The sequence below is a fragment of the Lissotriton vulgaris genome, chromosome 3_1 (assembly GCF_964263255.1).
Source record: "Lissotriton vulgaris chromosome 3_1, aLisVul1.2, whole genome shotgun sequence".
Lineage (NCBI taxonomy): Eukaryota > Metazoa > Chordata > Amphibia > Caudata > Salamandridae > Lissotriton > Lissotriton vulgaris.
The window spans coordinates 1,521,941,996-1,521,968,095 of record NC_141689.1 but is presented as its reverse complement, the minus strand read 5'-3'; the positions used below and the strand labels follow the sequence as shown (position 1 = coordinate 1,521,968,095).

Genomic DNA, 26,100 nt, shown 5'->3' with positions numbered 1-26,100 from the left:
CATCTCCCCAGCGCAGTCGGGTTTTGTGCGCCACATCGGTCTACTTCCTTCAATCTGAGGACACTGTTTACACATGATCGACCCTGCCACTCCTGCTGCCGCCGTCCTCCTTGACGCGGAAAAGGCATTTGATTCCCTTGAGTGGCCCTTTTTCCTGTCCACCTGAATGCTTTGTCTCCACAGTGGCTTTACTGTACACTAAACCCACCGCTAGACTGCGTCTTAACGGCACCATTTCTGCCCCTTTTTTCTTGTCCCGAGGTACGCGGCAGGGCTGCCCCCTGTCCCCACTGCTTTTTATTTTGGCGATGGATCCCCTGGTTCGTCATTTCCAAGAGAAACACTTACATCGTGAACTACAGTCTCGCACTGGCCTTCTTTTAATCTCCCTCTATGCGGATGACACGATTCTATATGTTAGGATGCCCCAACTTAATCTCGAACCTCTTATTTCAGAAATAACTTGCTTCGGTCAATTTTCCGGCCTTAACATCAATCAGCACAAATCGGTTATCTTTCCACTCATGCCCTGCACGACTGCCAGAAACTGCTCTTTTCCCCTTGAATGGTGTCAAGACTCGGTCAAATACCTTGGTGTCCATATCCACCTTGATACCACCACCATGATTAGACTAAACTATGGCAGGGCGATCAGTTCGCTTGAGTCCCAGATAGCGAGGTGGCTACGTCTTCCATTATCTATGGGGGGGAGAGTTGCCATAATTAAAATGGTTTTCCTTCTGCGATTCTTGTATCTTTTTAATAATATTCCCGTCCCGCTCACCAAAACTTTTTTTTCGCAGCTGCGTTCTTTGGTATTGCACCTTGTCTGAGGGGATAAGACTCCTCTGGTTAGTTTGCGGGTTTTGACCCTGCCGTATGCCAGAGGGGGCTTTGGGGTCCCTGATTTTTATTTATATTTCCTGACTGCGCAATGTTGTTACACAGATGCCTGGTTCCATCCGAATGCCCGCATCCCATATTTGAATCCAGAAGCGGATCCGGTGTTCCCTCGACACCTTTCCACTATTTTGCCCACCGGTTTCCCTCGCGACCCCCATGATATTCAAATGGTTTCGACCACGTGCTGGGCATGGTACGGATTGCGTAGACTACTGGGCCTCACCCAGTTTAATTCACCGGCACTGCCCTTGCCTAACCCCTCTCTGGTCCCGATAACTGGGAAGGCACTGGTTAAACGCACGCTGGACGAGTTCCACATTTACACTGTGGGCGACCTCTTCCCTGAAGGTCAAGCCTTCTCTGTGTCGGAGGATACCCGATTCTCTGAGTGTTCTTTTATGGACACCTTTGTTTTAACACGTATACAATCCATGCTTCGGGCCACGCTCTCCACCTTCCCAATGGCCCCAGAGCCGACCCCTCCATTGACGCTGACTGTCCAACACCCCACGGGGGCACATATCGTCTCTAAACTATACAAGCAATGTTGTGAATACATGCCTGTCTCTGACACCAGGGTGCGTGCTGCTTGGGAGATAGACCTGGGTAAACCCATCACCGATGATCAATGGGAGCAATGCTGTAGGGCAAATAAGGACGTTTCCTTAAACAGCAGGCACAAACTCCTTCATTTTAAGTTTCTTCGCAGGCTGTACCATACACCGTCACGCTCACACAGAATCAACCCCAATAGGCCCCACCACTGTCCGAAATATAGGGCTCCCTTTGCTGATTTCGCTCACCTTTCTTGGACTTGCCCTAAATTACACCACTTCTGGTCAGTGATACATGATACACTGGGTGATATCCTATCCATGCAACTCGTTCCTACCCCTGAGATCGCATTGCTGGGCTATGTCGCCAATTTCCCCCGGTCCGTCAGACGACTTGCTGCTTTGGCCTTTCTGTTGGCCAAGAGGGAAGTCGCTCTGTTGTCTGGTAGCAAAAGATCCCCAACGCTGAAAGCATGGCTTGGTAGCTTAGCATTCTGTAACATCAACTGCAAAGAATACTCCACTCTGATCCCTAGCGCGTCCAGACCAGTGGACATTTGGGGCCCGTACAGGGCATATATTGCCAGGAAAAGGGCCGACCAACAGTCACAGACGGTGAGTGGTATTGTCCCCGAGGAGATTGGCTGATGTTGAATTTGCTTACATATGCTTATGTTAATGCTTTATTCTTTTTCCATATTGCCATCGATGTTGTGGTTTTTCTTGGGACATCCCGGTTCTTTAAGTGATCGCAGTCTTATATTATCGCATACCTATGTTTTGTCCAGAACTGCTTTGTCATTGACGAATGCCCGCAAGATGTTCCCCGCTTCCATCACTTGCTACTGCTGTTTTCAAATACTTTGATGTGCATGCTCTTCTTGCTGCTGATGATTGTATATTTTGCAATGTACTGATCATTTTGTTCCTATATGCTGAAACTGGAAAAAATAAAGTAAAAAAAAAAAGAAAATCTGTCCACGAGATAGTGGATACATATGGGCTGCAAGTCAACAGATCATTCAACAAAAGCATCAAGATGGTGCTCACATGATGACTGGCGAATATCAACCTGTAGTGGGCCATCCTTTTCAACAGGTGGCTACACAGTTCATCCTGAAGACAGATACATTCATGTAAGGCTGGGGCTCGCGTGTGCAGGAGCTATAGGCATGGATGCCCTTGCCCAAAAAGAGAGCCCACTCCTTATCAACATGCTAGAAATCAAAGCGATCAAGAGAGCCATTTAGTCTTCCACAATTAGCAAATTTGGTGGTTTAAATAAGAACATACAACACAAACAACGAGAACAAATTCTTACATACTTTCAGAGGAGGGTCAAAGTCTCTGAAAGTTGGCTGCCAAATATGGCATCTCCAAGATGGTAGAACATGTGCCGGAAATAAACAGTGCGTTGGCATACTCTTTGTTCCATGACAGTCAGCCACACATTGGAGTTGATCCAGGTCCTAGAGGGAAGAGCCTTTCATCGTTGAAGTCAACCAAGTCACAATGTATTTGCAATGACAAAAATGAAGAAATCCATGTACTTAACCAGCAGAAACGGAAACCACTTGGATGTAAGACTCGGTTTGGGGGCATGGGGGAGGCATTTTCAATATCGTGTTCAGGACCTTTCACTGCTTCTTAACACTACTTCCTGTTCTTATCAGCAAACTCAAGAGAGAGCACTGTCACCAGAGTCTGATAGCTCTGGCTTGGTCTTGCCAGGAAACTGTTCAAGGAAATGTTCCATCTATCCAAAGAACCATGTCTTTCACTGAGCATAGAACTGAATCTTTTGACCAGGCGAAGAAAATATTCTCAGCCAAGGTTATTTCGTGGCACTCTTGTTTATTGACATGACTCTGGTAAAGATGTAATTCTCCAATTTAGAGAGTCTCCTTGAATGCTGCAACATCCTAACCCGAGCAATATCTGCATCAGTGGATTAAACCTACTAGGTGAATGAAAGGAGTACTACATCTCGCATATTATAAGCTGTGCTAAATCCTCCCATGTCTGCTGGAGTTAGTCTAGTCATGACTGACACATATCTATTCTCCAATATTTGATCGTTAATGGCTTCACTTGCTTGAATCATCCTCATACTCTTCGTCATGCTGGTAGTTCCACAGTACCATTTTAATATCAGTCCAATGTTAAACATAGCACAGAGTTGATAAACATCGTCACTTAATTAGCCCACTTCAGTAAAAAAAACAAGCAAACATCAGGTCTCACCATCAGCCTTTATCGCCTTTAGTGAACTTTACATAGAAGACATGATCAAGGATAAAGTCAGTCAGTCAACAGGCGATGATTAAGTCTGCAGCAACACTGTCTATAACCAAGAATCCTCCAACTACACCGTTAGTGGAGAAATCCACAAGTAAGTCACAGTGTTTCAGATCTTCAACAGTTATCAAAGCACGGTCAGTGATAACAAAACTGCATTCGCAAGCAAGTCATCATCAAGGACATCTCAGTTGATGAAGTTACAGTCAACAACAGAAATATCATAATCAACACCCCTAACTCTGATTTTACAAATGGGAGTTCTCTCCACCTTTCTCCTTCAACGTACATCGCCTAGCTAAATACCATCTCAGCCACCAACAAGGTTGTTGGATACATAACCTACAAGATTCTATCTCAGCCTCCTGCAAAGTTGTTGAATACAGATTGTTAAGAGGATGAACGACCATTTGACCCTGTATATAGCCCAGCACAAGTCCAGAGAAACTCATGAGAAACATGACTATCCCATAACACCACCAGTTGAAGAGTCATTAATAGAAAAGGAAAACATAAGGTCCAGAGAGCCATTCTATAAAAAAAATCGAATCCTCATCAGGGGTGTCATGAAGACACTAATTGGCCAAATTTTGAAGGACAGAAATATTCTGACCCATCGGTGATATTTATTACAATTGCTTTGGGTAGAAATTGAATAATAATGGCTGACTATTATAAAAAGTTCCACGAGAAACAACAAATACCAAAAACTCCCAACGCAACAAACACCAGAGGATGCGTGTATACAATGGATGATTCCACCAATTCATACAGCGCCTTTGTCACTGACCCAGACATGGTAAATAACTGATGATGAGCTGTAAGATGGGGAAATCACAATAGATTCATGCAATCCAAAAAGCTGTGCTCTGAATGGAAGGACTATATAGCACAACAAGTGGATTCTCCCATCCCAACCCATGCCAATTCTCCACCAGCTGATACGGCGAGTTTCCACCCTTTAGTTGAAAAAGTGTCTAAACGCTTTGATTTGCCTGTACTTACAAGAGACATTGATTGTTTTCTTTACGACTTTAAAGACACTCCTAAAACGTCTGTCAGGCCATACCAATTATTGACTATATTTGAAAATAGAGCCTATAGGAAATGTAACCAGAGGTACCACTATTAGCTAAAAAAAAAAAAGTATGATACTAGTGAACACACTGGCTTACCTAATAAGACATTGTAGGGCCTCAGTTGTGATGTATGCTATACAACTGTAAAATGTATGTATAATAGTTTTTGTAGAGCGCAACTGTCACTTCGAGGAGCATATTGGTGCTAAATCGGGCCGGTATATAGACAAACAGCAGGAGATCTATGGGATCAGATGAGTGAGAAAACTAGAGCGCCTGGGGCTCCAAAAATCCAGGTTTTCAAGAATTTCCGAAATGTTGGCTCAGTCTGGGAGAACCGAAGATGGGTGGGTAGAGAATTCCAAGCTTTAGTTCCTAGTACTACAGATCTACCACCGTTAGAGATGTAGCTGAAGCAGTGGGGTGAGAGAAAGTTGGCTGATGAAGATCTTAGGATGTGCTGCGTCACATAAGGTTTACCTCTGGCCCTCAGATACTTGGGTCCAGCTGATATAGAGGCTCTGTGGGCGATTATTCGACTCTTGAAAAGGATTTATTTGTGAATAGGCATCCAGCGTAAAGATTTTAAGGCGGCTAAAGCCGAAAAACCTTCAGACCGTTTTAGAACTAGGCAAACAGCAGCATTTTGGACTATCTGCAGTTTTTTCAGGGCCGACTTGTTGGTCCCTGCATAAAGGCTGTTACACTAGTCTAGCTAGATGTAATGAGGGCCACTGCTACTAACTTTCTAGCCACACTGGGTGGTAAGTCAAAAAAAGTTTTTAGAAACTTTATGAGGTAGAAACTGATGCCAGCCACTGAGAGTGCTTGACAAACTAAGGTGAAGAAACCTGTAGGAACTGAAAGGCCATCTGCAGGGCCTCACCAAGGAGATGGTGGAAGAAAGTGGAAGGATGATGCCTATCAACTGAGGGTGAAGCTCCCACTCTGAGAAACCCACAAAGCCTGAGAGATCTCAGGAGCAATTTGGGTATTTCCTGTCAGCCCCACTGCTGGAATTGAGGCCTACACAAGGCCCTAAATTGTAGCCTTCACTAGAAAGTGGATGACCAGAGCCCTGGTTTATGGCACTGAAATCTGTCAGTAGCCTCTGTTAATTGTTAGCCGTTTGGGCAGATCCCACCCTGGTTTGGGGCAGATGTCTGACGTAGGGGGCAGAATTTGCACATAACTTTGTTGGCCATGTTGATAATGTCCACTTAAGGGATGCTAATAATAATAATCACCAGGTAGGGAGGAGGAATATCTGTTCATTCAGTTTCCCATAAAGACATTCAAAAAATCAGGATTAGAATGGACACTTGTAACTGTGTTACCTTGGTTTTCTTAGGAAACCCTCATAAATGCGGTGGTCAAGTCGTTTGCGGTGTATCTTGTTTCTCCGCCCCACAGATGCGTTATGGCATTATCATTGGGTTTCTTAATTGTGCTGTATGCCTGCCTGCCTCAAGCCTGAGGCAACCTCTGGAGAACGCAGTAGTGTCCAGAGATAGGTAAGCGCCCACAAAATATTTATAAAAAGCAAACCTGCATCCTGAAGTGAATTTTAATGAAAAAATTGGATGGGGTTTGTGATTAAAATATACTCATTGGGTATACTGGTAGATCATGTTACTAGATCCTGTTATACCACTTTAAAAAGTTGTCAACATGTTTCTGCCCCTCCTTGCCCAGCCGGGTCTAGGGGGCATTCGTCAGGACGAAACAATGATACTTACACGATTTGTGCAGTAATGGAAGTGGATTTTGTGTGACCACAATGTTTCTTGTTGAGGTAATTGTGTACCTGTAATTATAGAAACATAAACAAACAAAGTGGGGAGCACATACAACACTGTTTACATTCATTTTTAACTATAACCTCAATTTAAGGTAAACGTATCATTGGCCTAATTTAGCCCTCATTATCACTGGAGAAGTCCCTGTAAGGAGACCTTCGTGTTTCAGCTATACTTGAAAGATTTCTTAAAGTTTCTTAAATGACCCATAAGCTTTACTACTCTCCTTAGGGATCGTGTTCATTCTGTGTCTGAAGGTGTATTCTTCAGGAAAATATGATTCCATTTAGTTTGTCTATACTGTTATTAAGAGTATCTGGTTACATACGGTTCAACTTGACTTGTCTCTACTGATATTAAGAGTCTCTGGCTAAGTACTGCGCTCGTTAGTAAACACTTATACTTGGCCCATTCACTACCCGTATTGTTAAATTTACCTCCATCCTCTTTATGGCACGTGTCTTCAGGGGTTTAAAGGATACGTTGATCCCAGGCTGTAAATAAAGGATCAAAGGTATCCATAAATACAAAGCTCTCGGCAAGATTGAGAACTTTCACTCCGGTACCCGTGTTACCCGCGTAGGGAGTCTTCTCTGCTTCTTGTGCTGGCTCTGCCCCCGGACGTCGGAGCCGCCTCTCGAGAGTCTTTTTACTCCGTGTACTCGTCGTGATAGAAATAGGACTGAGTACACCTCTACCGTATCTATTCTTGTTTCCGAACTGTCGGGAATAGTTTTAGTCTACATTGTTTGGCAGAGGTTGTAATACAATTTCAGTTTAAATTTTATGTGAATGCACATTCATTCATTAGAACGCATTGCCGACTATTGTTTTCATTTGTGGGCCTCATTCTATATTGGGGCAAACGTACTTCGTGTCAAATTAATCACTATGCTCTAAGTTATTGTGAAATACTGCTCAGACGTGATCTGATCTAACTGTTTATCTTCTGATAGGCCATGAACGCTAGTAGCACACTAGTTTTTTTACGTCATGTCGCCCAGTTCTTCTTTTGCCTCCAAGTTTTTGACTTGAATACTATCCAAGTATTCTAGATCTATTGTGGAACGATCTATTTTGGGGCAAAGATCCTATATAGACATTTATCATGAGGTACTCCTTTCAAATGGCTATAGATATTCTCAGAAGACCAGTTTCACTTGGCCCAGATCTCCTAATGCTTCAAGGTCTACTAGCTCTCAAAATTGGATCTACAGTCTTTACTTTGAAAATTGGTGCCACGGTACATTATCATTTAATCCGTCTATGCTGGTTTTCAGTAGATCTACCCATCTTTGCTCCTTTTCGAACAAAGTTCTTTCTGCATTCTGGGTTTTGTTATGTAACATTTCTATTACAGTCCACCTGAGGGATGCACCTGTGAGCAAGCTAGGGCTAGTTGTGTCACAGATGGTATCTGCAGGTCAGAAGAACAGACAAGGTTGGTGGCTAAAACAGAGGAATAAAGGTAGGTTCAGAGGGGCATAGAGCAGACAAGTACAACTGCAAAGGCAGCAAATTGTCTAAATTCTATCGCCCAAACAGGTAAGCCCATCACCTGTTTCAATATTTTACCCTAGCTCTTGGCTGAGGGTGGCCTTTGTAGGAAATCCTCCTTCTCTATGTGGTCATTCCGTATTTTTCACCTTTTGCTGTTCCCTGTATTTTTCCTGACTTAAGAACTCTTTAAACCTTATCCCGTCTTACTTGTGGTAAAAAGGCTGTGCTTCCACTTTAAACATGGTCAATTTAACATATTACTAATTGGTAAACTTTTTACTGATAAGTCACTCCAATTATGCAGTACAAGATGTACCCAGGGCCTAGAAGGTAAATGCCACAAGTGGACTGCAGCACCAATTGTATCATCGACTACACTGACAGTGCAAACATGACTTTAGGCCTACCAGTGTAACCTGACTGTAGCAGTTTAAAAACTACAATTAGACCTGTCTAACTAAATTCTTCTGACAGGTAAAAATCTCGATTTTAATTAGTAATAAGTCACCCTTGTATAGGCCTTTTTTGCTACACGGCAGGAGCATGGTATTGAAAAGTAAGATGTAGCTATTTAATGTTAACATGTCCTTACAGTGACTAGCACCCACAAGCTATTTTTCACTGTGGCAGGCCTATCTGCCCTAGGTAAAAAACGGAATACACATAAAAAATCCTAATACTGTGTCCCCGGCATAGGTCTATCTAGAAAAATAAGTATACAACTATCTTTAATAGTTACTAAAATCAAATTAAATGGTAAAGTATGATTTATAATAAATATAAGAACAAGTCATTTTTAGAAAGTTAGCTTTTCATGGTCTGTAGCTCCTAGGGGCTAATTTGTATTGGCTCGCAAAGTTCTGCTGCCCACTGATTAGCATCTAAATAAATGTGAAAAAGTTTTGAAATGCCTTGCAGGAGCAAACAGTAGGCTGACCTGAATGGGCAGAGGAGATGCTGCTGAACCTCCCAGAATATGCAGGATGGGGAGCTGTGACCTAACTTCTTTCTTGAGCGCAGAAGCTTGCTTGACAGATCTGCTTGGTTAACATATAACACTTTGGGGTGCACTTAAAAGGCAGAAAACAGGATGCCAAGATAATTCTTGTGTAGCCACTGTCTGGTTGCTGAAGGACCTGCTTTGTCCCCCCACACATCTGTTTCTGGGTTTTACATAAAACACTGAGGGCACACTTTAAAGGAAAAGAAACAGGATACTAAAAACATTCTTGTTTATTCCCAAAGCTTCCTTTTGTTCTTTCAGACTTCTTGTTTATTGTGGGTACTGTGGCTGCCTCAAACTGGATTTTAATGTTTGATGTGGGAGGACACTAGGATTACCATATTACACTCCCCACACACACAGTCCTCTAAACTCAAGTTAAGTGTGGACGAAGACTTTGCCATCTTGAAAATGCCCAAAATGTGAAGGGCTGGCCCTGGAAACTTTTACCACATTGATTAGGGTGTGCCCAGGAGTCATTCTCACCCATCAGTTTGAGCCAGGCACAGGATTGACTATAGAATTTGTGAAAGAACTATTTAGAAAATGTCCTCCTGTGAGACAGTCTACAGTACCATGGCAGTTGAGCACAGTCTTTTGCAACTGATGAAAAGCCCATTCATGTGCGGGAATCAAATATTTGACATGGAGGGTTGCTCTGCTCCTTGCCCTAACATAGGCAAAAAAGGTCGGAGAGATCCAGGCCTTTACAATTAAGGAACCACTACTCCAGTTCCTGTTCTGTTCCATTTTCCCTTTCTTTCAGACCTCCCTTTTCTAGTCATACTTGGATTACAGGTATGACCTTAAGTTATGCACGCCCTGCACTTCCACGTTGTACTGAGCACTTTGGATTTTAGGCACTACAGTGTGTGTGATCCGTCCGTCACGTCACGCACACCTTTCACACTAGGATACCCACACCATTTGAAAATGCATGAAATTCTGAATTCATCCTTTTAAAGGTCCATTATATTTACTCAATATGATCTCACTATTTGATAGAACCTCCACTACATTTTTTCACCTATCGCATCTATCCCTAGGTGTTGCACACGCCGTACGTTTCACTTTGAGAGCTGGACGTTTGTACTTTTGTACGTAAGTGGATGCACTGTACAACATGTGATGTTGTGACATCATGTCAGATGTTCTATTGTCATTCTTTGTATCTATCCCAGCCCTGAGGATTCGCGGAATTACTTTTCCAAACGCGATGAAACACGTGTCGGCTGGCTGGTTCTGACAAAATTAAAGAACTGAACTGTAGTGATACCCTACGAGAAAGACTTGTTTGTTTCTATTTGCTTGGTTCATTTGTATATATGTATCTACACTGATACGACTAAAGTAGGTTTTCCGTTGTGTGCATTAGGTATTTTGTTATATCATGTTAATGAACATGTAAAACTGAAAACATTCGTACCAAATACCTCAAATGCGGGAGAAAGAGCTTTGGATACCAGGAGGAGCCTTTAGCCGCATTTGGAAATCCCCAGAGAAGAAAAACTATCTCTAAATAGGGAGTAGCTCATTGGGTAGCAGTGGATGTAACCTTTTGTTATGCAATAGTCCACAGGCCTCTCCAAGCTACTTTTAAGGCTCTTTCTACTATGAATGACATAACAGCAGCACCCTTGTTCTCTGGAGCCCGATTGATGTACATATCCAGAAAATGCAACATGGAATAACAGATATACTTTTAACCAAGTATACTCTCTAGAATCAAGAGAGCAGAGAAATGGGACACTGGGACAAACTGTTGGCTACTGTTTTGTCTATATTGTTTTTCTTATTGTTGTGATCTAAGCATATACATTTATGAAAGATCCAGGACTGGAGAAGAAAGAAGTTACTTACCTGTTCTGGTAGTTCTTTGTTATGTTTTGATTCCATTGTGGCCCACGCTCTTCCCTTCAAGAGACTCACCTAAATTTGAAATCCTTCCCTCTATTGCTATGAAATGATGATCCCTGTAGGTTGTATTCTTTAGTCTTCTTGAACCAGATTGGCTGAAGTTTGGTTCTGTTTTGGTTACTTAAGTAACAATGTTTACAGCCACGGGGCTGTGCTTAACATTAGATTGCTATTAAAATGGTATAGTGGGCCTCTGAGCTTGTTACGGAGATGATTCAAGCATGCGAATTAATAAAAAGGCCAATACTGGAAAACTACCATAACGGGGCCTTTTTCTTGCAGTTCATGTATCTGCCATTTCGTTGTTTGGCAAAACAGCAGGCAGTCGATCACTATTTTCTGCACTAATTATCAAAGAGTTCCTAAAAATAGTGTTTACTGCATACCCACCCATGACGACTGTAGCAGCCAGATGGGAGCTCAAGACTGTGCTGAGCAAACTAATGAAAAGTCCGTTTGAACCTATACACAAAGCAGACAAACTTCTCTCACGGAAAATGGCTGTTCTAAATGCCATAACACCTGTCTGCATGGTGAACAGGGGGCAAGCATTTGAGTAAGGACCCATTCCTGAGATGTCATAGAGACAGGGTGGCGTTGTGCAGCATTTCTACATTTATACCGTTCAACTTTCGTCCAAGCAAGCATAATTTTGAAACCATTCTTTCAAAACCAACATATGCTGCAGAGAGGGTACTTCATTCCTTTGATATCCATAGATGCCGAATGTTCTACATTGACAGGACTTAAAGTTTAGGATACCACTTTAATTTTTTGTGTCTTTTGGCAATGGACCGAAAGGTCATCATCTTGATAATGCAGTGACAGCACGTATGACTGTATGGCTGACCCTGACAGAAGCACACTATGCTGTGGTGTCCTTACTTTTTTCAGAGTTGCATGGAAGAGCTGCCATACTTTAATACAATTCTACTTCTTTGATACAGAAATATCCAGAGAATCATCAGTTGGGCAAGCTCTTCTGCAGCAGCAGTTCCAATATCGAAGCCACTTTCTGGTGTTTAATATGGTTTTATATCGTCCATTTTTCCTAATTTCTCTTCTTTTTTAACTTGACAGTGTGCTGCTTACTGTTCAGATTCAATCATGAACATTTGAAAGATCTTGTGCTGGAGAAGAAACTTATGATTTACCTGTAACAGTTCTCCAGCCTTGGTTTCCTTCATAGATTCATATAAAACGCACTCTCCATTCAAGACTTACCCTTTCTATATCTCATGTAACACTTGTGCTAAAAAAATCTAAGGTATGATTATCTCTTTGTATGGTGCTCTCTTGTTCTTTTCCCTGAGATGTGATTTGGTTGCTAAAGCGGAAATGCGTATGACCCGTTCAGGCTTTTGTTATAAAATGCTGCTGTTTGAAAGTTATTTTGTTACTGACACCTCAATTGCTGGGAATGACTCCAGTTTGTTAATTTTGAAACATGTCAACACTGGATAACTATGGCAACAGTTAAGTTACACAGTTGGGGCTAGCTGGCGTCACATTCTCACCTGACATCCATGCATTTTTTATTTGGAACTGAAAAACACAGCCCTGGTATACATATAAAATAATGTCTCATACTCCAGTAGCACAATACATAAATCACTTCTCCTAAATCCTCTTCTGAAGTCTGAGACACTTCTGGCAAAAGAGGACAGTCTGTCACTGTACCATTTTACAACTCATGGGGAATAGTACTGTACCTGAAGAAATTACTTCTTTTTTTCCAGAGATAATCGCATGTGCCTTCCACAAGGTGATGGTGATAAACTGATAATGACTTCCATTGGGTGTCGGCAGTTCACATTTAAGCCCACCTTTTGGATCCATGCTTAATTTTTAGTGAAGGTCCTCTCAGATCGCTATACAGACCAAATGCTGTACTTACCTGTGTTCTTTTCATGTGCTTAGAGGACAGAGGAGCTCTCCGATTTTAAATAGATTGTTAAAAATCATTCAGATCTTTGAAGAATGTGTTTATGGCTTTCCACTCTGGATGTGATTTACACTATTGTGATCAGGGCTAAGCAAGCAGGTGTGGCTTTTCTTAGCCACGTTTTGCTGGACGTAAACCTGAGAGCAACAATTTAAGTGCCTCTCAAACACCTATGCATGCTAGATAATTTCTGTAGATATAACACTCAGTTTAATTACGCTATGTTAAGAAAGACCTTTGCCTCGAATTAATGAATGTCTTAAGGATATGTCTCTCTTCAGTTTGGATTACTGCATTGTTTGCAATGCTCGGATAAGTGAGAATTCTAGCGTGAAGAGAGATGAGATGCATTCACTGTAGTGTCTCTGGCACTCAGTCCTACAGCCCTTCTTCCTGACCAAACCTGTGGCCCATTTCTATAATTCTCTAACTTTAGTATGATTTAAGGAAACGTAACTGCGGTCTTTTGAAAAGAGCAGATATTTTTGAGGTTGGGCTGCCTATTTAATCTGGGTTGTAACATTTAAAGTACTACTTTATGATGTGCAGAAGTATTCTGGTGCACTCCAGCACCTTTATAGTGATTCCCCGAGTCCAGAAGAAGAGGGACATGTGGGATTAGAAATTCATGAGCCACTATGATTAAAACCTTGTAACGAGAATGAGAGAATCCTTATTACTAATGACATGTTTTACCTTTTCCAACTACTTTTCTCTTTCCAGCTTCGCCCCCCTCAACCTGCTGTGTATCTTTTTGTTATGGACGTCTCTCATAATGCAATAGAAGCTGGATATTTAGATGTTGTCTGCCAGTCTTTGCTGGAAAATTTAGAAAAGTAAGTTTTTAGTTATTTCCATTACATGTTGATATTTTCATTTATTTTGTGCTATTCGACAAATGATGACATCTAGGAAAAGTCTACCTTCTTAATTAGTTTACTTAAGAACCATCCATTTGCTAATAGTTTGTAGTTGTTTGGACAGCCTGGTCAAGCCCCTGTTTATTCAGTAGCAGTTTAATGAAGAATGTTTAAAATTAACATAGAAATTCACCAATTGAGAGGGATGAATTGTTGATCTCCTCTCTTGCCAGAATGGCATCATGGGCTTCTCAGTTAATAGTTTTAAAGTACCTTGGATGGCAGGGATTTTTTTCTGATTAGCTCAGCACATTCCTTTTCAGTCAGTAGGCTATAGGAGCACAGTCCAGGATGAGCATTTGAGGTACCCAATTTTGTTTGCAAGAGTGCAGATTGGAAGTTGTTGCATGTCTTTTGGTAGAAGATTTAAGATTGGCTACTTTTTCAGTGATGTGTGCTACCAACGCATCACAGAGTTCCCAAGAGTGTTTAAAACTTGCTTTGGCTCTGTTAAGGTTGCCTGATTCATGGACTGTCTTTAAGAGCTCTTTGGTAGGGCAACCAGTGTGTCTGTTCTCCTGATTGTAGTAGGGTCTTTACCTCTTTTGTACAGAGGATCTGTAGAATTGTTATGTCCTTTGGAGTAATTTATTTTGTCATATGGGTTGTACAATTTTTCCCATATTTTGAGCCATCTGGTTTCTGTCTTTTGTAGTTTTACACGACTGTTGAAATATTGGATGTTCTTTTTGTGGTGTTTGATTTAGTCTTTAGAGGTATAGTCATAGTGAAGGCTTCAGTTAGCCACTGTTGAATTGTTCAACTCACAATTCTGTTTTCCAGTGGAAAGAGGCAGAATTTTTCATGTAATCAATTTAGTTTAAATTTTTCAATGGGCTAACTGCTATTTTTGTGTTGGTTACAGAGAGAGCTTGGAATGCCAAAAGAAGGTCAAGTTTACATTTGATGATGTGGTGATTGCACCATATCAATTGGAGTATTTTTGTGATTGCCATCAAGCTTTTGTCTGCCAAGGGAGTATGTCCATTGAGCGAAAGCAAATGTTTCAGTGTTGGTGAAGAGGCCAGCATAGTCCTAGTTAACAGACCAAATGTGTTCGTCCCCTACGATGCAGTTTTAAGTTCATATGACATATTCTCTATAGAAGTCACAAGGGCCTCTGCTAAAACAGGGTTGTGCCGGGGTAACATTTGTGAGGATAAGGAGCTTGAGAACAGTGATCACCTTCTTGGTTTGAGAGAGATTTAGTGAAGTATGTTCACTGCCAGCCCACCACTGTTGTTCCTGTTTGGGCGATTTCTAAAAAGAGAGTTGGATGATGCTCAGGGATTGGTGTATGTTCTCATAACATTATCTCATAACAAAGTTTCTTTGGTGAAATGGACGTTTGGTATCACATAAATATGATTACTGCATGCTTAGCAGTAGCTTATTGTTGACTCATAAGAGTTACTAGATCTCTTTGGTTGTGTCCCGTGAGGATAATCTTACTTCTATGACATAGGGGATCTATGCTGATTTTTGTATGTGGTTTCACATGAAAATTCTTCTCCTTTGTGGTTGTCTAGTCAGGATGGTGAAAAGGTAGGAGGATTCATTATTATTGGAATATTGTGGGGTAACACATCTGAGAGTGAGTGAAGGCTTATCTTTTGTAGGTCCTTAGTTTGACAATTGGTCTACTGTCTAGGGATGTAGATAAGGTGTTTAGTTGCTGTTTGTGAAACGCCTGGTAGTCGAGGTTTTGGGTCTGGATTTTACTTGGTTTGCTGCTCAGCCCATTGTGACAGCAGAGGTGGTGAGCTAAGTCTACCGGTGGATTAGTTGAATTGCTCCAGTTTACTGAGGAGAAATGTTACTGGGTTTGGCCAAGTCTGAGAGGGTTCGGTACCAGGAGTGCTCATAGAGGATTGTGTATGGATGAGGCAAGATAGCTCAGAAAGGGTTTGAGAGGAAAAGTGAGAATAGAAATGAATAAAGGTAGGGTTAGGGTGAGTAGTTGGGTAACTCAGTTGGTGGTCCCTCTTTTATGAGTAAGTAGCATTTAGGGGCTTGCGTTTATGGAGGTGCAGTTAACAGTTGTTAATGGTTTTTACATTTGTAGAGGCTAATATAGTGTAAGTCAGAGAAGGGTGATAGTTGAAAGTGCTGAGTTGAAAGGAATAGGTGGTTCGGCAGGTTAGTAGCATTAAGAGTAGATGATATGCTTTCAATAAATAGAGTAGAAGAAGGTTTTGTGACAAAGGATTATCTTTGAGTGCATGAAAGATTGATATGTAGATGTGTATTTAGGGTGGATGTGTTCAGTAGCATGGAACTGAGACAACTTAGTTTTGAGGGAAATTAGATGAGGCGGAAGGAGACTGGGAGGATAAAGGGGCATGCGTCATTTTCTTCTAAGGTATGGTGGTGCAGCAGGGAGATTTTTCGTTTGCAACTTTTGTTGTGGCTCTTTTAAAAAAAAATGTTTTTTATTGATTTCAGTTCAACAAAACAAAAAGAACATAAAGTTGTTCGCATGTGGCTCTTTTTTTTAAACTGAAATTTTTTGTTCTTGAATATTTTTCTGTCAGGTGGGTACTGTGGTCAAGTTGAAGAAGCTGCTTGGTTTATTGATTCTTATTCTGAATGAGAAGGTGGCCACTCTAATTATCGTATGTCCCAGTTCCCCAACATAGGATGTTACATAAAACCAAAGCATTAATTATTACCTGCCTGCTGGGAATCCGGAATAGTCAATGTTAGCATAGCAGTGTACTTTTACTCTCAATAACATTGTAAACAGCAGCAACTAGCCCACCTCATTTTATTGGGTTGACCCCAGTACTTCATCTGGTGTATCAAAAGCTTATCTACCAGGAAGGATTAATTGGTGGTTAGAAGCTATGAGCTAGTCACCAGCTTACCATGAGGAGGTACAAGTCTTACTCAAAGAATGAATAGAAGCAATTTCTTGCCATGCTTAAATTGTCTCTTAGTTGGGGATATTGTGTATTTATGGGTAGTTAGTTTCTAGTTGACTGTTGGATGAAAGAATCTTTTCAGATATTTTTTTTAGCAGGGAAGATGTAGAATAGATCCTATGCAGTAAGAACTGTGCTCCAGGGTTGGGTTCTGGGCTGTAGTTGCTTGGTTAACTTAATCTATATTCAGTAGTATGGTTTGAGCACTGTACCTGGGAGCTCGTACTCTGTAGTAAATATTCTAAACAGCACATTAATGTACGCTAAAATCCATGATGCTGAAGAACTAATGTTACTTAAGTGTAGCCTTTAACTTGTAGTTTATATGATTACCCATGTAAAGCATTTGAGTATTGATGATGTAGATGTTTATTTATGGTTCCAAGGTTGTAATGCACAGCGTGCATTGTGATTCCAGAGGTTTTCTGCTGACCCTCATGTTGCTGCCTCCTCATGTATCCATCTGTTCATTTACATACACATCATATGTTCATCCACCCACACACCTGTTCATTCTTGTATCCCCAGCATCCCATATTTGTCCATTCACTCCGATGCGAAAGCATTAATTCATACATGTGTAATTTGATTGTGCCTGAATTAGCGTTGTGGGAGTGTGTTTTGTGTGGATTATGTATGTATACTGGTATCTGTGTAGCATCTGTATGTGCTTGGATTTTGGCAGTTGAGTGGTTCTGTAAGTCTGCTGTTCTTCCAAGTATTTGTAAATTGTAGACCCATACATTTTAGAAACAAGTGTTAGCATAATTCCCTTATTGTATTGAATTTGAACTCTAGAAGCACTGCTAATAAATCAAGGTTGTGCCTGAATAGGTCACTGCTTTGCAACAGCATAGTTAAAGGACTGAGTGACCAGCTGCCATATTGAAACCTGTAATATTGTAGGAATTCAAAGCGCTCCCCAGCAGCGTATGTTGTTTGATGTACTACCACATTTGGGGTAAAGGGCTGTCATTACATTTTGTATTAACTTATTTTAATTGATTTGTTCAATGAATGTAAAAGAAAGTGACATTTTTAACTCTAGTTATCTTTGTTTCAAGGTTGCCTGGTGATTCAAGAACCAGAATAGGGTTTATAACCTTTGACAGCACTGTTCATTTCTATAACTTGCAAGAAGGTTTATCACAGCCCCAAATGTTTATTGTGTCAGGCATTGATGGTAAGTATGAAAAGACTACAAATGCTACCTATGCATGAACTTAAAATAATTTGAGAGTAATGGAGCTTTTAAATATGTTTCATTAAACTGTACTCAAATTTGCAGTGCTGAATTAAGTGGTTTCTTTGCCGTTTACACAGTTCTGAGGATCTGCCCATTATGCTCCAAGCAAGTTGCAATATGATCCTTTAACACAATTTCTCTAAGGGTTTGTGTTGGACCCTAATTGAGTGACATTCATTGAGACCTTATTCTGGTCATTGAATGGCCTCCAACTGGTTTTCTTTGATACTACTAGTCCTCTTTTCGGTTGGGTTGTCTACCAAGAGGTTTTTCACACGTCTTTGACTCTACATTTATGGTGTCTTGTGGGACTGGCATGTCTTGCATTCTGGTACTAAGCACATTGCTCTTCCAGCCAGCAGTCCCTTGAGCTGACTGATCAATCTAGTGCCTTAACCTTTCAACTCTTACTACCCACCTTCAGATTTGCTAAAAAAATTCTCAATGGTGCAACCCATGTGGCACCCCTAGGGTTGACCTATCGAGATTTATGAAGGCTTTGAGCAGACTTCTGCCCTGTGTTTGCCTTGTCTGTAGCCTCCCCCTGCAAGGCTTCTGATGGTTACAGTTCAAAGCACTTTGGTGCCTTATGCTCTTGACATCGTCACTGTGCTTTTTTAATCTTTGCCACTGGAATATGCTTTTTCACCTTCATTTGTAGTCTCTGGGGAGCCTTGGCTGTGATCTTCTTGGAGAAGGGCTAGGTGGTATTCCATGGCCACCTACATCCTAAAGTGAGTCTATCTTAACCTCATGTTCTGTTGTTTTTTCCAAGCTTTCTTATCTCTGCTGCTTCCAGTAGAAGTGTCCAAATCCACCCTTCTAACCTTTCCAGTGCTCTATTGTGTTTTTTCTCTTCAGAGGCATCCTATGCCATTCACCTCACTTTGTAGGCTGCTTACCTTATTCCTTCATCGCTTCTGTTTTTTTAACTGCCTTCCCTCTAATGCAATTCTTTGGTGCCTGCTAGAATTCTGATGTTGGATCCCTGTTAACCACTTAGGCCTGTGCGCTCATTCTACTCTTTGGAGACAAGCTTTCCAACTAGTTGTCCAATGATCTTTGTACTCTGTGTGGGGCACTGTTTGGCAATTATTGTGCCTCTTGAATAAAGGTACATAGTGCCCTTTCGGGTAATTTGGGGTTTGCACCTTCAGTCGACCTAGAGGCACTTGACTTGCGCACCTATCTGATACTATAACAATACTGAGAGGGCACTATGGGATTTCCTTTGGATTCGGCATCTTGAGAGCAGGCTGAGCTGATGGCTTACCTGTGGCTCTGACAGTTAGCCAATCTCCTTGACATCTGTGCCGTACTTTCCAATTGAAGCAGATTGATAGGCTCTCTAGATGTTCTCCTCTAGTCCCTTCATCCCCCCTTCTTGGTCAAGCAAGTTGTAATCCCTGTGGCATCTTTCTGAGCAGGACTCTATTTCAAACCTTTGGCATCTGGAGTATTCTCTGCTTGATGGAGGTTTTCAGGGTCACCGTTTTTGTTCCTGTTGTTGTTCCTCTAGACTCCGAGTTCCTGACTCTTCACTGAATTCCTTCTGTGCTTCCTCCCTTAATTCTTGTTTGGTTAATTGATGTGCACCTTACTAAGCAAATGATAAGGGTAGCCCTCAAGATGTTTGCCTCTTAGAAGGATTCTTGCTATTTCGGACCCCCTGTGCAGAGATGGTGTTTGTCAACCGTATTTTTGCATGTGAGCCACTGTGTCAGAAACATGGATGCCACTGTATCAAGAGTGTTGATGTTGGAGAAACCTCAATCTTGATTTTGTAATTGTAATTGCTTCAATATTCACAATTCCTGGTTCACTTCAGATGGCAATTATAAAGACTGCCGTGGTCCGCTCGATCCGGAGGTCCTAGCAGTGGTAGAGCTTTCACCTTCATGGAGGTTTACCTGGAGAGGCTCATCTACAGTGAAAGTACTTTGACCAGAGAGAAACAGACATGCTGAAGGTGTCGAATCCAAAGACCATTAAGAGGGGTCTTGACATCCTTGTCAAAAGGGCCCTTAGTGTACAGAGCATCAACATCTACGTTTCACTGTTAAAGGGGAAGCGTCATCAGAAGAATACCCGTAAGAATTCTATGTGGTATAGTGATCAGACTGCATTTTCTCCTGATGTAATGCACATAATGGGGCCCCAGTATCCTTTATATCTTTGTTTTTCCTTGTATAACGCTGATTTGTTGTGTATCTGCTAGAGTATAAGAAACGCTATTGCCTTTCATACATCACTGTAATTACCATGTAGGACAGATGCAGTCATTCATCTGGTACATTTTCGTTTCTATCATCAGCCATTAAGTGTACCTCTTACAAAATGTAAAAGCTACATTAAGCTTTTATAAATATGAACATGGTCTTAAACATAACAAAGTAAATATTATTCTTTAAAAAAATGTATGTATATAAAGGGAAATTTAAAAACCCTAACAACATAATAATGTATTTTTTCTTATGCCGTATGGTCACTTATTTACCAAGGTAAATGCACAAATACCAGATATGAGTGAGAGAGAAAGAGGTGGAAGGATGCTAAAAGCATATACATGAACTGAGTGCCACAACTCTTTTTTTTTTTTTTAATTTTTGAAAACCTTTATTAGTGCATCCAGAAAAGTACAAATAGTGGCCCACAACCCTCAGGCCGGCCACAAATACTGTTGAGCACAGGTGCATGCAATACGGTGACGCAACAGCACAGCAATACCAATTAGCAAGCAGTCAGCAGTTACACTGTAGATCATGTGCTTACACGCCTCAGGAGCAGTGAAGGTTAATTTTAAAGTTTTCATAGCAACTAGTAAAGTCCAACTATTTCTTTTCAATATAAAAGGGAAAAGTAAGCCAAAAGAAAGGAAAGGGTCCATGTGAACTTGATATAGTGATAGCGACATAGGCACACACAGCTCAACAACTTAAATGACAAAACCCCCCAGGCGGCATGGCAGCAAGAACGTATGCAGCAAGGATATTAGACCCAAGGTCCTAACAGTTATCTACCGCCACCCGCCCGCCAGCAACCTCGACACGGACCCAAAATAGAAGAAAGGAGGAATAAATTAAAAGATAAAAACAAGGCACCATAGGAACAGAAAGAAACGAAAACCCATCCCCCAACCCCCACCCTACACGCATGCGAAGGCTACGGCCTATCCCCCCCCTGCAGCGCGTCTGTCGCCCCATAAACCCGAAATACAGAATAAGAAATAAGAGAAAGAAAGAAAAGAAAAGATATAACGTCACCTTTGATATGGGGAGCAAGAAAAGAGAAATCTAATCTAAAACTCCCACGAAATACCTAACCCCGGAGGAGGGCCGTAATTTCTGAGTCCCGGATTCCACTACCCGCACAAGATCTACAACCCATCAACTATATCAGAGCGAATACAAAAGTCATTGCCACTAATGAGGAGGGATATCCCACATAGAGCCCCTACGTATATCAAGATAGTGTTCCAACCCGATTCCCCCCCCAGCCGAACAAAAAACAAAGTTCGAGACCACCAACAGCAATAATTATCCCCAGACCCCCAGTCCGCACATGCACCCACCTCGCTAGGAAGGGACAGAAATCAAATATATCATTTGTGATCCAAAATGAAGAAGACCATGGCAAGCAATAGCAATTGCAATCGAAAATAGTGAATTACACATATGCAACACACTCAATATATCGGCAAGTATTCTAGTCCGGGTCACAGCCAGTCGATCAGGCAAGATCATCGAGAGGGACAGCATCAGCCCTGGCCTGAACGTTGAAACCCTTCCAAGCATGGCCGCCGCTGCGAGTGCACTGCAGGCAGAACAAAGGAGCAAAATGGCCGCTCCCGGCATAGAAGAAGCAGAGGAAGAGGAAGCAAGTGTTCCCAATCACTGACCATCATCATGTCCAAGATGACGAACATTCTGTTTTCCACAGAACGGCGCACACTCCAGCAATGTTGAAAAAACCATGGCAGCACTTGCAGAGGCAAAGTCTCAGTGTTCAGAGTGGAAGGAGACTCTGTAACTGCAGCTTCGTCATTAAGGGAACACTCGACACTGTAGCCAGGGACAGAGCGTTCCACAGTATACTCATGTCGCAACATTGTATCCGCCGCGAGAGGAGTGAGAGGTAGTAGGGGGCCAGACAGCCGCAGTCGTTCCTTGTAAGGCACAGCTTCTTCAATCTTCCGCTCCAGCTCTCGGGCGTTTCGCCGCCATGTCGCCTTTAGGTCTGTAAGGGCTATAAGGATGTCGCCATAGGTCAGGTCTTTTCCCAGCATCGGTCCGGTAGTAGTGCGCTGCGACGCCACCAGAGCACCCTCCATCTCGACAATAGGCAAGGCAGCAAGTGTTGGGGATTTGGGAGAGTCCGCTTTTTCGGCGAGGTAGACAGACGCCATCACCATCCCTGCAGTTAGCCCACATCGGGGGGGGGGGGCGACTCAATAGCACGGAGGAACAGCAGTCAGAGCCACCAAGGGAGACACGGCTCGTAAAACGGGGCCCGCGCGGTGTGAGAGCCCCCAGCTTTCTGACGATGCGGGTGGCACACGGCGGAGGAGGCGTTCTAAAATGGAGGCCGCTCAGACCGCTGGTCGCACAACAAAGGAAGTGTTGCTTGCACGGCCCCAACCACACAAGTATCCACTCCGTCGCTGAAGGGAGTTTCGCCAAACCGCCCACCTCCGCAGTCGGCAATGTTCCTCTGAACGCCGGCCCTGCCCCAGCTTGTCTCACCGAACGTAATCAGCGGTGTCCGGCGGCGGCGATCAGGGCAGAGTCCGGGGGGCAGAGTCGGGAGTCGGCAAGCGTTGCAAATCCTCGATCAAAACAGCCGGCGGGGACCTCGGAGGAATGCGGTTAGCATCAACGCGTTCGTGGCTCCATTTGCTCACGCCGTAGGCGAGAATAAAGATCAGGATTTCGTGAAAACAGCAGACGGTTTGCGGAGCCGGGAGCTCACACGTCCTGTCCGTCCGCCATCTTGGCTCCTCCCCCGAGTGCCACAACTCTTAATGAACTACTGTCTCTCCCTTCTGTAAATTCAGAATTTTCGTGTAACTGAGAGAAAAATGAAAAAAATGATGACTGGGTTTGAAACATGATGTTCAAGATGGTGGCAGCCTCATTTCTCATTGAACGCTCTACATACTCACCATACTCCATGAATATAATCTGCGATGTGTACCATCAATTCAATCACAAATATTCGCTATTCTTATTTTCCGGTCTTTTTTTTTTTTTTAAGACTTCTGTTTTTTTTTTAATTCTTAGGGAATATCTTGAAGGTGTAAGTAGTCATCCACCAATTTTCAAATTTTATTCCATGTTCAGACGATTATTTTAAGATGCTTGTTTCCGGTCCAGGGAAGACATGACTTGGCAGTTCGGGCTGGACTGTTCCCATGAGGCACAGGGTCAGACTGATTTGCATATGGCCATGTCTGAACTGGGGTGGCTGAGTGAGCTAAAGAATGGTGATGGATTAAACCCAGATCAGTTGACTGGGGGTGAGTGTTTGATTTGCTCAAAAGCTCCGTCCATCATCCCCTTTTGTTTCGCTTTGTTCGCCCTAAGTTGGCAGGGTATGCTCAGACGTGAGTCCCTTGCTCACTTGGCCACTGGATTCAAGATAGCTTGGCTGATGAGGATTATGAATCCGAAACCGGTCCCAGGATGCTTGTTTCCGGTCCAGGGAAGACATGGCTTGGCAGTTCGGGCTGGACTGTTCCCATGAGGCACAGGGTCAGACTGATTTGCATATGGCCATGTCTGAACTGGGGTGGCTGAGTGAGCTAAAGAATGGTGATGGATTAAACCCAGATCAGTTAACTGGGGGTGAGTGTGTGATTTGCTCAAAGGCTCCGTCCATCATCCCCTTTTTGTTTCGCTTTGTTCGCCCTAAGTTAGCAGGGTATGCTCAGACGTGAGTCCCTTGCTCACTTGATTCAAGATAGCCTGGCTGATGAGGATTATGAATCCGAAACCGGTCCCAGGATGCTTGTTTCCGGTCCAGGGAAGACATGGCTTGGCAGTTCGGGCTGGACTGTTCCCATGAGGCACAGGGTCAGACTGATTTGCATATGGCCATGTTTGAACTGGGGTGGCTGAGTGAGCTAAAGAATGGTGATGGATTAAACCCAGATCAGTTGACTGGGGTGAGTGTTTGATTTGCTCAAATGCTCCGTCCATCATCCCCTTTTGTTTTGATTATTTTAAGAAGAGCACAATCACATTTTCTTCTCGTGTTTGCGTTTCCTACTTTTAACCTCAGAAGTTTGGGAGCATGATGAATCTTGAATCTTCTTTTCTGAATCAATTGGACTCAATCACTCCCTCACTCCATGTCTCTCAAAGGCTTAGATTTTACTCCACGAACTTTGTATAGGAAATGTTCTTTGCTTTAATTCAACTTTAACTGCAGTAACGTACAAGAGCAGTTTTACATATGTTGAATAATGCCACTCACACACAATGTGTCATTATAAATGACTGTTGTTAACATATGTCTGTCAGGGAATTGAGGTGTGAATGACATTGGTCATGCCATCCTAATAATAGTCTTGCCAATTAGCCCATATCCTTTCCTGCTTGTGAGGGCAGCCACAATCTTATTAAACTTGCTGCTTCACAATTCTGCATCTCTCAAGGTCTGCCTTCCATTTAGCACTATTCAGTTAATTGGAAGATGTCCATGTTTCAGCTGTGTCCCTTTTCGCAATCACATGGAAATAATGGAATATAATTACATTGGAAAGCTTCCCATACGCTTGCAGAAAACTGTGGAAAATAATCACACTGGAAAGCAGTGTTCGCACTTGCAGCAAAATGTGGGAAATCATATTAAAAAATTCTCCTCGCACTTGCAGCAAACTGTAGAAAATCAAATTTAGAAACGCTCCTCACACCTGTAGCAAACTGTGTAACCAGATCGCAGTAAGCTCTTATAGCGCAAGTACCAACGATAGTCAGGGTAGATTCAAACATGCGTCAGTGCGATTCATAAAAGTGGAACACAGCTTCATCATTTCGGAACAACGGTGAAGCAGCTTCAGGCTTGCGGATGCCGGCTTTATGCATGTCTCAACCCAGAAGCTCATGTACCCCACCGTGACCTCTCAGGAAGTGTTATTGGCCTGGTGTATGCACAGGTAACATTCAAAACCTCAAGCATACAGATCCCTATGGCAATACAGGAGTGATTGAACAAGGTGATGTGGATTTCTTAAACCCAGGACCGTGACATGATTCACGCTAGCCTGGCTGATGAAGGGTGTTACCCAGAAATCGGGTCCAGGATGTTTGTTTCCAGTTCAGGAAAGACCTGGCTTGGCAGTTCGGGCTTGACTGTTCCCATGAGGCACAGGGCCATGACTGATTTGCATATAGGTGGGTCTGAACTGAGGTGGCTAAATGAGCTAAAGAATGATGATGGATTCAACCCACTGTGATTGGGGGTAAGTGTCTGAAAAGTTTCAGCGCTCCGTCCATCATCTCCTTGTGTTCGCGTTGAGGCTAATGCCTCAACTTCATTTCTTCTCATCGACGGTCACCACACAGTGATGGAAAGGACTTCCATCCAGTACTGCCCTCTGTGTCACTCCAAGTATCTTTGGTCTGACTAACACCAGGTTTGGAACCTCTGTTTGTCTTCAAAGGATAACAAGGCCACCTGTCCAACATGTCTTGCCTTCTTTTGAAAAAGACAATATGATAGAGACATCTTGATGCAGATTCCTTACCATTGAATTTCCCAGGCATCAGACTGGATCCAGAGAGGAATATGTGGTTAGATCTTGTCTCTACCAGATAATGCGTTACTGAAGGTAAGTAACTTGTTCTTCAGGTATTGAACTGATGGGAGACTTGCACTCCAGAAATGCAGCGCCAAGAAGGTGATGGCAGCTTCTACATCTTCAGGGACTAGGACGTTGAAGAATACTCAGAAACTGACCCACCTGCAGACCACCCTCTGCAGTTCTGCTTTGAACCCAGCTCCCAATACGT

General features: G+C 42.6%; 1 protein-coding gene across 4 annotated transcripts in view; it reads left to right on the top strand.

Moving 5' to 3' along the window:
• SEC24B (SEC24 homolog B, COPII component) overlaps positions 1-26,100 on the top strand; it is a 764,077-nt gene that overhangs the window by 336,899 nt on the left and 401,078 nt on the right. For all 4 annotated transcript variants that reach the window (XM_086962000.1, XM_086962001.1, XM_086962003.1 and 1 more), the window contains 2 exons: positions 13,722-13,834; positions 17,907-18,025. In XM_086962000.1, the coding sequence (XP_086818126.1) occupies positions 13,722-13,834; positions 17,907-18,025 (232 nt within the window). The remainder of the gene's footprint in view (positions 1-13,721; positions 13,835-17,906; positions 18,026-26,100) is intronic.